The 15,777-nt window shown below is 41.8% G+C and overlaps 1 protein-coding gene across 1 annotated transcript in view; it reads left to right on the forward strand.

Annotated features, from left to right (window-relative positions):
• pkp3b (plakophilin 3b) overlaps positions 1-15,777 on the forward strand; it is a 78,714-nt gene that overhangs the window by 29,693 nt on the left and 33,244 nt on the right. Inside the window, exon 2 of the mRNA XM_060911694.1 lies at positions 12,755-12,843. Within this exon, the coding sequence (XP_060767677.1) occupies positions 12,755-12,843 (89 nt within the window). The remainder of the gene's footprint in view (positions 1-12,754; positions 12,844-15,777) is intronic.

Below are 15,777 nucleotides of genomic sequence, written 5' to 3' on the forward strand. Positions count from 1 at the left end.
CCTGAAAGGCCTATGACGAGGCGCGGGATTCTGTCTGTAGTCAGTGCATTGTACGACCCCCTAGGATTCTTGGCGCCAGTTACTCTGCCCGTGAAGCAGATCCTAAGGACCCTGTGTGAAGAAGTGTGTGGCTGGGATCAAGAGATCAAAGACTGTCATGCATGCAGATGGCAAGAATGGTTGGCAGAGATGAATCTGTTGGAAGGATTCACAGTAAGGTGTGTGAAGCCAAAGATGTTTGGACCTGTGCAGTCAGCACAGTTGCACCATTTTGCTGATGCATCAGAGACTGGCTATGGCACCGCTACCTACCTGCTCATGTCTAACCAAGCTGGGGAGAAGTGTTGCACTCTTTTGATGGGAAAAACAAGGGTAGCCCCTTTGAAACATGTAACGATCCCATGGCTGGAATTGACAGCTGCAGTGGTGGCTGTGAAGATAGACCAGATGTTGCGACGCGAACTGCGGGTGCCACTCCAAGATTCCATCTTTTGGACCGACAGCACCACAGTTTTGAGATACATTGAGAACGAACACAGTCGCTTCAAGATGTTTGTCACAAACAGGGTCACAGTGATAAGGGAACATAGCCATCCTTCCCAGTGGCATTATGTGAAGTCCGGAGACAACCCAGCGGACCAGGCCTCAAGGGGAATGAAAGTGAAGAATTTCATGGAAAGCAAGACCTGGTTGCCAGGCCCAAGTTTCCTTCTGAGGTCTCAGGAAGATTGGCCAGAAGTGCCTTTCATGAAAGACCTACCCCAAGATGACCCGGAGGTCAAGTCCTGTGCTGTGAAGGTTGAAGAGGATGGACAGGAGAAGGCGTTGGCTTTCAATAAGCTGATCGAGTACTACTCTGATTGGCCAAGGCTGAAAAGAGCAGTGGCGTGGCTTTTCAAGCTGAAATGAGTGCTGCTGCACCTAAGAGCAGAGAAAAAGGTCTTCATGGACAAAATCAGATTGACAGAGAGCCGGCCAAACCAACAAGAGCAGCTGGCAACAGAACACATGAGAAAGTTTAGGCTGGCACTGCAGCCAACCTTGCTCACCATAGAAGACCTGGAAGAGGCTGAGAATGAGCTAATAAGGGTTAGTCAGCAACAAACCTACCCAGAAGAAATTGTAGCTCCTCGAACAAGTGGACACGTGAGGAAGACTAGTCCAATCTACAAATTGGATCCCTTCCTGAAGGATGGCATTGTGCAAGTAGGTGGACGTCTCTCCAAACGGTCAATGCCAGAAGAGACAAAGCACCCCGCAATTCTCTGCAAGAGTTCTCCGATCGCTGCTGTCATCTTGCAACACGTCCACAAAGAAATTGGACATTGCGGACGTGACTACATGTTGGCCAAGCTGCGCACAAGGTATTGGATACCTCAAGTGAGTTCAGCAATCAGGGGCATAATCTCAAGATGCACTGTCTGCAGAAGGCTCAACAGTAGGATAGGAGAGCAAAAAATGGCAGATCTGCCATTGGATTGCATCACACCAGATCAGCCTCCGTTTACGAACGTAGGTGTGGACTTTTTTGGGCCTTTCGAGGTCAAGAGGGGACGAAGCCATGTGAAGAGGTACGGCGTACTCTTTACCTGCCTTACCACAAGGGCTGTCCACATCGAGATTGCCCGAGAGTCTGGACACCGACTCTTGCATAAATGCGCTCCGCCGCTTTACATGCAGAAGAGGTCAGGCCAAGATCATGCGGTCAGACAATGGGACCAATTTCGTCGCCGCTGAGAGAGAGCTACGCGAGGCTCTTCAAGATTTGAACCAAAGGCGAATTGCTGATGCAATGATGGAGAAAGGAGTCAAGTGGATCTTCAATGCCCCCGCAGCCTCGCATCATGGTGGCGTGTGGGAAAGACAGATACGCACAGTCCGGAAGATCTTGAACTCAATTGTCAGACAACAGTCACTGGATGATGAGAGTCTGCTTACCGTCATGTGTGAGGTGGAGTCTATCATTAACAACAGGCCTCTCACCCTGGCATCAGACGACCCCAGTGATCTTGACGTCTTGACACCGAACCACTTACTACTTTTGAGAGCACAACCCAGCATTCCTCCTGGAATCTTCTCCCGGGATGACCAGTATTCTCGAAGAAGATGGCAGCAGGTGCAATATATTGCAGATCTGTTTTGGACCAGGTGGCTCAAAGAGTACCTACCGTCACTCCAGAATCGGCAAAGGTGGTCAAGACCCAAGAGGAACTTTCAAGAGGGAGATGTCGTCTTGATAGCGGACGACGCTGCACCGCGCAACTCCTGAATAATGGGTCGGGTCACCAAGACCTTGCCTGATGCGAAAGGTGTGGTAAGGCGAGCTGTTGTGCAGACGAAGACCAGTCAGCTGGACAGACCAGCGAGTAAGCTCTATTTGATTCAAGAGTCAATATGAAGATTTCAAGGACTCTTTAAACTGGACTGAATTGATAATTTGAATTTTGATAGTTTAAGTTCATGATTAAGAAATCTTAGTTGAAACACTTAAGATTAAGCTTACATTTCATATTTGATGGCTCTTGTGTAATTTAAAGTTTGGTAATTGTTCAGCCCATAGCATAAACAATTAGGGGCCGGAAATGTAAGAGCCATAATTTTTATATATATATATATGTGTGTGTGTGTGTGTGTGTGTGTGTATAATATAAAATTTATTTATTTTCTTAGAATATTATTTTGATGCACAATGTGTAAATTCATAAAGGAAGAAATATTAGTTTAGTGTTGTGTAAAAGAGTGTTTAATCACTACCGGGTAATGCACGTGATATACAGTAATGTATATAAGTCATGTGACGTGACGTTTTCTAATTCAGAAGGTCGGGTGGTGGTGATACAGTTTACTGACAGGCGCACGGCGCTCGGCGCATGGACCAACATAAGAAAGAACCACCGACCAGTTAAGCTCACCACAGTAGAAATAGACTAGGAAATTGTTTGTTTTTGTATGTTTTATTTGTCCGTAAACTTTTTAAACCGAAGATTCTGAGTTGGAAGATTTTGTCCCGTCAGACTGGTTGCTTATTCACCCGCTCCTTTGGTGGCATGCAGAGGTAGAAGGAGCTGCCACTACACCAGCTATATGCCGCCACACAGTGCGCTTGTCAGTCGTCATCAACTTTGTTGCTTTGTTCATTAACCGCAGGTTACCGTATCATTGATTTTATCTGCGACGTTAACGAACGTTCTAAACAATTCTAACATGTCAATGTTTATGCAGGTGCTCATGGGAGTTGTAGGCATGTAATATTACATTGCAATGCGTTTATTATATCAGATGCGTTCAGAGAAACCTACAATTAAAATATATTGTCATACCACAGAATAAACCACCTGCCAAGGTGGCTAGTGAGAAGTCATTACCTGCCAAAGCCGAATTTTACCCGCATTTGGCGGGTGGGTGGGTGGGCGGGTGCTAATGTAAAGCCCTGGTGTCATGGTAATTTTGGGCTGTTAATGATTTCCTTGAACTGTTCTTTCTCCAGGATGGAAAGCATACATCTTTTAATGACTTCAAAAAAACAAGAATTGAGTGCACAAGTTTGGATTTTCTCTAATCCACACAGGGTCAAAATTATACATACAGGCCCAAATATATACATACACCCCCACTAATATTTGGCTAAATGTCCCAAAGCAAGTTGCACCTGGATAGTTGACCACTCTTCTTGCCAGAATTGGTAGAGTTCATTTAAATTGGTTGGTTTCCTGGCACAGACCTGGCTTTTTAAGAGTAGTCCACAAATTTTCAGTAGGGTTGAGGTTGGGGCTTTGGGAAGGCCATTCCAGAAGCTTAATGTTAGCCTGCTTTATGCATTCCAAAACCAGTTTTCATGTGTGTTTTTGGGATCATTGTCCTGTTGGAACATCCAATTGTGTCCAAGTTTGAACAGTCCAGCTGTTGATTTGAGGTGAAGTTGAAGAATTTGGAGATAGTCCTCCTCCTTCATTATTCCATCCACTTCGTGCAATGCACCAGTACCACTGCCAGCAAAGCAGCCTCAGAGCATGATGCTACCACCACCATGCTTGACAGTTGGTACAGTGTTCTTAGGTTTGGAAGCCTCACCTTTACTCCTCCAAACATACCTCTTGTCATTGTGGCCAAATAGCTCAATCTTTATCTTGTCTGACCATAAAACTTTTCCCCAGAAGGCATTTGGCTTGTCCATGTGGGCAGCTGAAAATTTCAGTCGAGCTTGAAGGTGCCGATTCTGGAGCAGGGGCTTCTTTGGTTGGCACCCTCTTAGTCCATGGCGATGTAAAACTCGCTTCACTATGGACAGTGACGCTGGTGTTCCAGCAGTTTGCAGTTCATGGCAGGCTTGAGCCTTGGTGGTTTCTGGGTTGTTCCTGAACATCCTAACCAATTTCCTCTCATCTGAGGGTGAAAGTTTGGGTCTTCTTCCAGACCTTGCCAAAGTGGTGATACATCCGAATAACTTATGTACAATTGTTTGAATTGATGATCTTAGAATCTGCAGTTGTTTTAGAAATGGCTCCAAGAGACCTTCCCAACTTGCATAAATCTCTTAAGCCCTGTCCACACGGCAACGGATTCAGGTGAATCTGATAAAATTGTTTATCGTTTCGGCCTGGCGTCCACACGGCACCGGCGTTTTGGGTGCCCCAAAACGAAATCTTTTGAGAACGGGTTCCAGAGTGGAAAGATCTGGCAACGGCGCCGTTGCGAAGTTGTCTGGATGAGTAGAACGGATTTGTTTACGATGACGTCACAACCACATGACTGAGTGCTTCACGCCGGGCATAGACATATAAACATAGACGCCGCCTTCCGCGTAGAATCATACGTCATCCTTGCCGCCATATTGGATGGGGCAAAGCGGAGAATAAAGATGCCTCATTCATGTGCTGCGTTTAACTGTACCAACAGGTTTACCGTCCAAATGAGATCACATGGGATTACCTTTCACAGGTGAGACTGGAAAAATACTTTTCATTGTATTTGGTCATTATAACGTAATTTTACGAACAGATTTTTCTGACTTTGTGGCTAATATGAAGTCTCGCGCATAATAGCCGCTCGGTGAAACCGGTCTCCAAACAATTGATAATTTATAAATAAATTTATAATTTATTTCATAGCCCACCCAACCAATTTCACCACCAGCTGTCAGACGGTGATGGCGCACACAAAAATAGAAGAGATTGGAAGCATGTCAGACTGTGAAGCAATCACATTGAGCAATCCCATTGTAATATGGTTTAATTGAATTTTTTTCCATATAGCACTGTATATTGCAAAAATTGTTTTTGGAGACATTTTATAGCCTATCTGCACGGCATTTAATGAAAGTGATGCGGAGACGGCACGGCACAGCTTCAGCAGCGTAAGCACAGCACATTATTCTACACCAGCAGCCCCCAACCCCCGGGCCGCGGACCGGTACCGGTCCGTGGGTCATTTGGTACCGGGCCACACAGAAAGAATAAATAACCTGCACTATTTCCGTTTCATTCATTATCCGAGTCTGAACGATGTTTGATTTTGAAAAATGACCGGATTCTCTCCGTTACATCCGTCTATAACTCACGCTTGACCAGAGCATGTGAGCGGAGTGGAGCGGTGAGAATTTCGGTCCTCGCTCACGGAGGTGGTCGCTCCCCGCTCAATGTCGCACCATGCCGCTTTGCCCGTTGCCGCTCAGCGCTCCACCAAGATTGCATCCCACTCCACGCTCGCTCAAAAAATATGTGCACGCATGCGCGTAGCGGACGCGGAGCACTTCCCGTATCTCTGCCCTCTGTCCCCCGCACTTTTTACAGCCATTACAACAACTTAATTAATTTTTAACACGTGGAAACGCGTTTTTCCGAGCCGCCTCTAAACACATCATGAGCAGGCGGAGCGCAGGTGGCAAACAAACACTGCTGTCGTTCATTCTGAGCCACGTTGGGCATGCTTCAGACTCGTGATGTGAGCGGTAACGGGGCGAAACTGGAGCGGGCCATTGCCTCGCTCCATCCTTCCCATCCTTGAAAAAAAAAAATCCTGCTCCGTGCTCTTTTCAAAATTCGTCCGCTCCGCTCACATGCTCTGCTCTTGACGCATGTCAAGACGCTTATCTCAGTGACCAAGAATGTTGGAGAGAGGACATTACTCATGTTATGTTGCTGACGCGATGTTACGAGGATGCTGCTAATAAAGTTGCATACGAGTACACAGTGGATTCACGTTTATTACTATATTTAGAAAATACCACAGTTTATCCACCACACCTTAAAGGCCGGTCCGTGAAAATATTGTCTGACATCAAACCGGTCCGTGCCGCAAAAAAGGTTGGGGACCGCTGTTCTACACGATCCCCGCTGAGCTCCAAAACATGCCTTGATGTGTAGATATCGTTAGTAGCCTACGATAGTAGCAGCGGAATAAAAAAAAAAAAACTCCCACGGAATATTGACGGGTATTTCGCACACTATTTATAACCATTACATTAAAAGTTGTGGTGTTTTGATGCCTGTTTGTTTCCCAAATATATACGTGTGTGTCTTAATGGGTGAATAAAAGGCATCGAGTTAAATATTATTGTAGAAAGGGGCTTTATGAAGTTCAGTCCATTTACTTGCATTGGTTTACGGGGAAGATTTGCCACATCCAATATGGCGGACACACTGACCTATCCCAGCAACGGGCCACCAGGCTCAATGCGGCGTCTGTTTATATGTCTATGACGCCGGGTAGAAGAAGGGGTTTATGCGCATGCGCCGTACTTCTTCTATTGTTCTGGTGTCTCCGATGGGACCGTCTTACAGCGCACGTAGAGGTGTGGCATGTGTATTGCATCGTTTTAAGCAAGCGTTGCGTTGCCATATGTACCTGATATTTTACTGATCCGTTGCCCATGTGGACGCGATATTTAAAAAAAAAAAAAATCTCGTCGTGTGGATGTAGCCTTAGATCTTCACGGAGTTCCTTGGACTTTCCCATGGTTCTGAGTATTGGTCAATCCAATGAGTGCTGTCGAACAAATCATTTTTATGCTGGCAAAGATAAACTACCAGTTGTAGTCAATCATGATCACTAATGAGAAGTTAATAGGCCTTGGCCTTGTCAGGTTAAGACATTGTAGAACCTTCAGCACCACTCATTAACAGATTTAAGTGGATGTACTCTATGTATTTGAGTCTGTATGTATAATTTTGACCCTGTGTGGATTAGAGAAAATCCAAAATAAATTCAAACTTGTGCACTCAATTCTTGTTTTTTTGAAGTCATTAAAGATGTATGCTGTACGATCATTCCACCTTGGAAAAAGAACAGTTCAAGGAAATCATTAACAGCCCAAAATTACCATCACCTTCATGCCCATGATGAGTGTATGTAAACTTCTGACCACAGCTGTACGTCTAGCTAGACACAAGTAATTTTATTCATTATTGCTTTGTCGGTTGAAAAGAAATCTCACACCACACATTTGTGAGTATAGGTTTGGGAATCCTTTCCATATTCACAAATGGCTCATAAATATGATGTTTTTGATCCAAGTCATGATAATGAAACGAAGCCAGTCTTATTTAACAACACCTGCTTTGACAAAACATTTAACAATACATAACTGATTGTATTGTGTATAATTAATAGTTAAATATAACATTAAAGGTAGACTGCCTTTCAGATTTTTCAAGTGTAGGTCATTTAAAAAAGAATTTTCCTGACACCCAATTATTTTTTAGTGGACCGAAAGCTACTGAATTCAAATCACAGATTTCCAATTTTATTAGTTTAAAAAAAAAAAAAAAATAGAACAGTTAATGAATTTAGGGCCGCGTGGCCCTAAATTCTCCTCTATTTTTTCCTGCTTCACCATGACTCAATTCAAGATACTACATCATGCATCACGTGGTGGGCTTTCCCTGTTCACACAAGGCATTGTGGGATACAATTTGAAACGGGAGAGAAAAATGGAAGACATGAGTGTGCGAATGAAACATGAAAGACTGACTACAGTAATGGAAAGCGAGAAGAAAAGACGTTACTTTGTGAAGGAAAGGAATCGCAGGACCAAACTAATAAATATCGGCAGTCAGCGAGCACCTCGATGTGATCAGCTGTTCGTTTAGCGACAGAATGATGGAACTGTCAGTGCACAGTCAAAGGTAAACCTGTAGATGGCAGTAATGCAACCCCTGTGGATGCCAGCTGCCATAAAACCCAAAAGAAGAAGAAGGTGGTAAACCTGTGTATGCGCACACAGACTTCCTCTGTCTGCTTGACTGCATGAAGCGAGCGATTTCATGCACATTACTTGTGAGGGATCCCCTCAAATTAAGTGCCTTACCAGACACAGAATGGCCTGGTGTGGTGTGTGCATACATGTCAACCTTTGGTCACTCAAACCTGTATAACCAACCTCCAAAATCCGTATTTCCCTTATAAAATCCGTATAAGATGCAAATTAAAATAATTTACCTAAAATTTGAATGATAATTAACAATGATATATCCCAGTTACTTTTTATTCAATATTAATAACAATAAACCTTCAGAATGAATACAAAGCTCCAATGTTTGACAAAAACACAAAGTGTCACTCTAATGTTCTGAATTGTACTCCATGACTGCTTTTTTAGCAGTCTGCACCAATACCTCACTAGGCTGCAGGTCACAGCAAGTGTCTGTGTTGATCTTGCCGGAGTGCCCATTCAGAATCTTTTCAGTCACTAGTGAAAGTCGCTCAGGTGGAAATGTTACTTCACGGTTAGCGGGATTCTCGCAATGCGGTGTGCGCATGATCAAAAGTGGAACGAAGTCTCGCTACCACAAGATAACGCGCAATTTCATAAGACTCTTTACTGGCTGTCTGTGCTTTCTGTGGTGTACAGTACGTTTGTAAATGTTATGCGCTCTTTTATCATCGTGGGAATTGATTATAGCTCTAAATAAATATTGAAGTTTTTTTTTTTTTTAAAGAATCCGTATAACTTTATTTATACGCCCGTATACTACGTTTATTGAATCAAATCCGTATAAAATACGGACATTCCGTATAGGTTGACGTGTGTGTGTGTGTGGGGGGGGGTTGGATATTACAGAAATAAACATGAATCACAATGACCAAATTTCAGAGGGAACTAAATTTCACCGATTTTATGAAATCGAAAGACCGTCTAGCTTTAACGTGTGTGTGTGTGTGTGTGTGTGTGTGTGTGTATAAAATTTAGTTGTCATATTTTATTTATAATCTACCTACATGGTTTAAATGCACTCACCAACAACTTTAATAGGAACACCTTGTTGATTAGCGAGATCAGAGGAGGATGGCCAGACAAGTTCGAGCTGATAGGAATTCTACAGCAATTCAAATGACAACTCCCTTTATAACCATGGCGAGCAGAAAAGCATCTTAAAATGCACGTCAAACCTTGAGTCAGCCAAGAATAGGAATCTGAGGCGACAGTGCTACAGGCTCACCAAAACCAGGATGAGTAGCATGCTATAGATGCACAATGGTGTAACATGGGGAAAAAAATTAAAAATTCAGGTTTTGATTTTATGTACTGAAATAACTATTAGGCACAATTTTTACAATATCTATATAAATTACTTGTTTTTACCCATTTTAACCTTGAAATCAGCATTTTAATGATTACCCATAATGCATTGTTTATCGCACTAAAACAAGCAAAAATGTCATAAGACAGTGGAAATGCTACCTTTACTACCTTCACGTGGCGTCTTTCTCGATCGCACGTGCCTAGAAGTGTACCTTCTAGAACATTCCTGGGTGGTCACGGACCGTCACGTAGCCTAGTTCGGTTGTGAAACTTGCTAGGATGGAGTATTTTCGCGAGTTTAGTGGCAAACTTTTGCGCCGCAATTTCTCTGTTCTCGAAATTTGTAACCTGAAACCCTATGATTTCAGAAATGTTTCATAATGTTTGGGATTTTGAAAAATGCTTCTAGCAAGTTTATTTCGCTGTATTTTTCCGTGAAACTTGGCATAAATCATCCTTAAGTGATGAGCATGACATTGTTATTTTGGTCTGGGTCACGGAGTTAGTTGGAAGCGGGAGAAATGAGAGTTTCTCAACTACAGCAGCACTTCTCACCATAGATGGCTGGCGTGTTTCACAGCGTTTGGGATTTACTAAATCAACTAAATCTCTAGATCTACTGAAGCTACGAGGATATAAATCACCAGGATTGTAATTTACTGGGTGAGAAGTATTATATATTTTTTTGAAAGGTTTATTCGCGCTACAAGTCCATGAAAGTTGGAATTGTTCGTTAGATTTTGGTAGCATGATGCGCACAACAAGCAAAAGAAAAAACAAATTTTCTTCCGAATTTCCTTGCTTTATCAAAATTATTTTTGATACATTAAAAGACTGTGTTTTATAATATTTAAGCGAATTATTATTTATTTTTTATTTTTTTTTAATTATAGAGAATATTTGATCAAAACTTTCAAAACCGCATTCAAAGTGATTTTTCACGTGTTACGCATGACGTCCATAATTACGTTAAATTTTAAGAACTAAAATTCTGTTAAAAATTCTAGATTTGTGCTATCATTCTGGGGTTTTGCTGAATAATACTTTAGGGAGTTCTCTTACAATGCTGAAAATTCAATGAGTTTTGGTGAAATTGTAGAAAAGTTATTTACATTTTAACGTGCCTGATAGCGATTGTGCTCACACAGCGTGCTACTCATACAGATGCAAACTGGCTCGCCTGGTCTTTTTACAATCTAACCACTTTCAAGCTACCAACATAAGACTGACAATGTGGAGATTTTTTTTAAAACTCTTAATACATTTTGTTGTAATTGTATTCCTGTACACTTTCCTAAAAAAAAACATATTTTAAGTTTATGACTGAAAACATTTTGGAATGTATTGCTCCCCAATGAGCACAAGCAATACAACCTTTTTTTTTTTTTTTTTTTTTAAAGCATTGTTACCTCCGCCAACTTTATTAGAGGAGGTGATGTTTTCACCTCTGTTTGTTTTGTCTGTTCCCAATGTAACCCAAAAAGTAGTGAACGGATGAAATTCTTGATGAAATGTTATGATAACTTTGTGGAAAGTTGAGCCATGGGCCAAAGAACAATTGATTAGATTTTGATGCAAATCCAGATATGTATGTGGAGCCAGGATTTTCATTTATTTATTTATTTTTATTTTATTTTTTCATCTACTCAAAAAGTAGTGAACGGGTTTTGATTAAATTTGGTGTACAACTTTTAATATGATCCTGGGTTCAATGATTTTGATGTTGATGTGGCTTGGCAGAGGTATGCACTCTACTATATGCCCTTCTCATTTTTCTCTGTAAGATATTAACACCGGTTTTTTTTAATGCTTGTGGTCCCCCCCCCGTGATGGTAGACTAGTAAATGCATAAAGATGCTTATATAGAGTCTTGGCTGTCACACAGTTTTCTTTTTTTTTGTTTAAATCCATCAGACCTGCCATCCCAATGGGAAGATGAAATTCCACATTTTGGAGCAGCACAGCTACATATTTCCTTTCTTGACTTGAGGGATGCAGTTTTTATCCTGTGTGTAATTTTGCGTGTAAAAAGAATAATTTATTCTCGTGCCTGGCAAATTGCTTACTGTTTTATATGCAGTTAGGTTTTTCTTTGTTGGTATACAATAATTTCTTGCATTCTTTCGTAAGATCGCTTATATTGGCAGGTTGTCCTACAGAATGTTATTCTTCCTTCTTCTTTGTTTATTTTAAATGGAAATTAAATAAAAATCGACAACCATGCTTGTAATTTAGTTCATCCATCTTTTACAAAGAAATAAAACGTAACCAAATCCATAAACAAATCCCTCGACAAACAGAAAAAAAAGGGGGGGGGGGGAACAGATGGATCATTTCAAACAGAAAAGTGTGTTTTGTGCAATTTCATGATGAAGGGAAAATCAATGTTCATTTTTCATTTATTGTAGTCTTATTTGAATATTTATAAAAGGGATTATTTTATTGGCTTTGAATCTGAGAATAGTGTCTTGACAGTCTGGTTGGTTCTTTAATCCTGTAATTTCCAACTTGTGTACAAGTTTTAAGGGCTAAATGTAGATCTAATGAGAGAAAAGAACAGTTTAATATTTGCGCTGGTGAGAATGTTACATTGTGGATTGGAAAATGTGGATTATAGCTATAGCTTCTGAAGCAAACAATTTCTGTGGTTCTCCTCCCACACTCGCAACCCTAACTTTCATTTCTGCATAGTTGACTTCATCTTTTTTGAAACCCAGTCAACTTCTGAAACTCTTTTATGGTTGAATTAGGAGTAAGAGGGAAAGGTGTGTGTGGGTGTGTAGACCGATAAAGTGGAGAGAGAAGAATTGACAAAGTAATAGTGAACTAAAGTAACCAAGAAAAAGCATTTAAATCCTCTTGCCTGCAGTAAGCGTGTTTTGTTTAAATGTATTTTTAAGATATTAGCAGTCCAGTTCTCCAAACACTTCGCTAAATTCCCTTTCGCTTCTGGGGGAGTGTCTTACCTCTGATGGCATGTGCATAGTTGAAGAATGTGGACATCATATGAACTTCTCATGGCAGAGAGGAATGTAGAGACACTTGGGTTAAATTGAAAACCTGATCTGTTTGAATGACTCAGTGACCTGATGAAGGCGTATTCGGTGTCCTTTTGGGTCACGTGTCCTTCAGAGTTAGTGTGGTTCTTTTGGCTAAAAAAAAAAAGGCAGATCGAATTTGAATGTAGATGTAAGTACTATATACAGTTATTATTTGTAAATTTTTCTGTTTTAGAATATAGTGGCATATCCATGATGAGGTACAACAGCCACGGGACTGGAATGAACTTGAAGACACTTGCGTACAATGGCAGCAGAATGACAGTAAGTGTTGCATCACAATACTAAGCGCTTTTTTTATTTTAAGCACTTTTTATTTTTTTATTTTAAGCCCTCAAAAGTTAGTCAATATATTAACCCTTATAAATGTGCATATATGCACAAGTATTTCTACATGCATCACATAAGTTAGCATACTCTCAGGTGAGTTAGGACGTATCTACAGTCCTTATTCACCAGTAGGAAAACGGTCTTATCCATAAGTTTCAGTAATGGTGTAAAAGATCAGCCATCTAAATGAAATGTATCTCCTCTATCTATCCATCCATCCATCCATCCATCCATACCGCTTATTCATCATCCATCCATCCATACTGCTTATCCGTCCATCCATCTATCCGTACCGCTTTTTCATCCATCCATCCGTCCATGCCGCTTATCCATCCATCCGTCCGTCCGTCCATGCCGCTTATCCATCCATCTAGCCGTACCGCTTATCCATCCATCCATCCGTCCGTACCTCTTATTCATCCATCCATCCATCCATCCATCCGTACCGCTTATTCATCCATCCATCCGTACCGCTTATCCATCCATCCATCCATCCATCCATCCATCCGTACCACTTATTCATTCATCCATCCATCCGTACCGCTTATCCATCCATCCGTCCATCCATACCGCTTATCCGTCCATCCATCTATCTGTACCGCTTATCCGTCCATCCGTACTGCCCATCCATCTATCTGTACCGCTTATCCGTCCGTCCGTCCGTCCATCCATCCATCCGTCTGTACTGCTTATCCATCCATCCATCCGTCTGTACCGCTCATTCATCCATCCATCCATCCGTCTGTACCGCTCATTCATCCATCCATCCATCCGTCTGTACCGCTCATTCATCCATCCATCCATCTGTCTGTACCGCTCATTCATCCATCCATCCATCTGTCTGTACCGCTCATTCATCCATCCATCCATCCGTATGTACTGCTTATCCATCCATCTGTCTGTACCGCTCATTCATCCATCCATCCATCCATCCGTATGTACCGCTTATCCATCCATCCATCTATCTGTCTGTACCACTTATCCATCCATCCATCCATCCATCCATGCCGCTTATCCATCAGGGTCATGGGGAAGCTGGAGTCAATCTCAGCTGACTTTGGGCGGGAGGTGGGGAACACCCTGGGCAGGTCGCTAATCTATTGCAGGGCTTATTTATTTATTCATCATTTTGGAATTTCATTGTTCATTTTTCAGGGCTGAAAAGGTTGAAGAATGCTAGAGGGGTCAATAGAAAAAAATAAAGCAGAGGGGGAAATTGAGGTCATGTGTTGCTACTGACCTTTTAAAAAGATATACATTACACTTAGAAAGAAGGCTAAGAAGGAATGTTTCACAGAGAATCTCCATTTCATGGTCATTTTATTTTAAAAAAGACAAACCCTGTCTGAAAAGCAGCCCCAGCTCCTATTCAAACACAAGCCATAGTGCAAAAGTTTAATTTACAAATGGACATTTGTCAACCTCATGACGATCTCCACACTGACACACTTTGTGGCAACACCTCTACAACGTGCTGGTGTTGTATTTGATATCCTTCTGCTGAAACCATATTTAGAAAGTGAAGTACAGCTCTTTCACATATCGAGCTCGGTGAGCATGTGGAACATACCCAATCCATGATCTCATAGTTGAATGGCCAAGAAAAGGCTGTGTTAGCAGAAAAATGAGGGAAAAGTGCCAAGTGTGTGCTATTGCAAGAGAAATGGGAAACAAACAAAACTGAGACAAGAAATGTTTTCACCAGCCATTAGTTTTATTCTTCATTAGTCTAAAGCTGTGAAGTAGACGGACATACTTACTGGTGCATTTGGGCATAGGTATAGGAGGGTAAGCTATACATAGGAATGGGTCCAAATGGTTTTTAAATGATAGGAATGTACCAGCATACTGTTTAAATCTCCTATTTGTCTTTTTTTGGAGTGTTGAAGGAGTTTTCACCTAATGTTCACTTGTACTATATGTCTTATTACTATAGACAACAATTTTTTTTTAAATGTTTCCTAGTACTGAGAAAAGTCAAAGTCTAAAAGGTCAGTTGTTGCCAGTAATCTTTAAAATTCGCCACTATTTAATGTGAATTCACAACTAGAACTGTAAAATTTTAACAGCAAAGGTTGGACTTGGGTTGAAGCAAGCATGAGAGAACGTCTTGCCAGAACTGGTCTCGTGTGGTTTTATCCACATTTTAAACAATGGAGTAATGGAATAAAAAGAAATGTATGCATACCTGAAGGTTTTTTGGTGTCTACCCACAGTAGGGTGGAAAATGACCACAGATTCTTCCCTCAGAAAAAAATGGTCACAATCGTATAGATTTAGAAGAAAGAAGAAACCTTTATTTGTCACATGCACACTTCAAGTAGAGTGAAATTCATCCTCTGCATTTAACCCATCTGAAGCAGTGAACACACGCACACACTCAGAGCAGTGGGCAGCCACACCAGAGCGCCCAGGGAGCAGTCAGGGGTCCGGTACCTTGCTCAAGGGCACCTCAGCCCAAGGCCGCCCCACGTCAACCTAACTGCATGTTTTTGGATTGTGGGGGAAACCGGAGCAAACCCACGCAGACACGGGGAGAACATGTAAACTCCACACAGAAAGGCCCTCGCCGGCCGCTGGGTTAGAACCTGGAACCTTCTTGCTGTGAGGCGACCGTGCTAACCATGACACCACCGTGCCACCCTAAAGCCTCCTCGTCGGGGAATCAAACCCCAATCTTTCGCGTGACAGGCGGAGATACTGTTCACTATACTAACGAGGATGACGATTAGATCTTAATTTACTGAGAAATTCACCATGTTGTTCCACAAAAGTACACATTTTCCATAAATCCTTTATGAAATGACTCTCAAACTGTCCTTCGACTTAGAAAATTTAATAAGTTTCAGTTGAATGTAGTCTGGTCTT

This window comes from Neoarius graeffei, chromosome 27 (genome assembly GCF_027579695.1).
Source record: "Neoarius graeffei isolate fNeoGra1 chromosome 27, fNeoGra1.pri, whole genome shotgun sequence".
Taxonomy (NCBI): domain Eukaryota; kingdom Metazoa; phylum Chordata; class Actinopteri; order Siluriformes; family Ariidae; genus Neoarius; species Neoarius graeffei.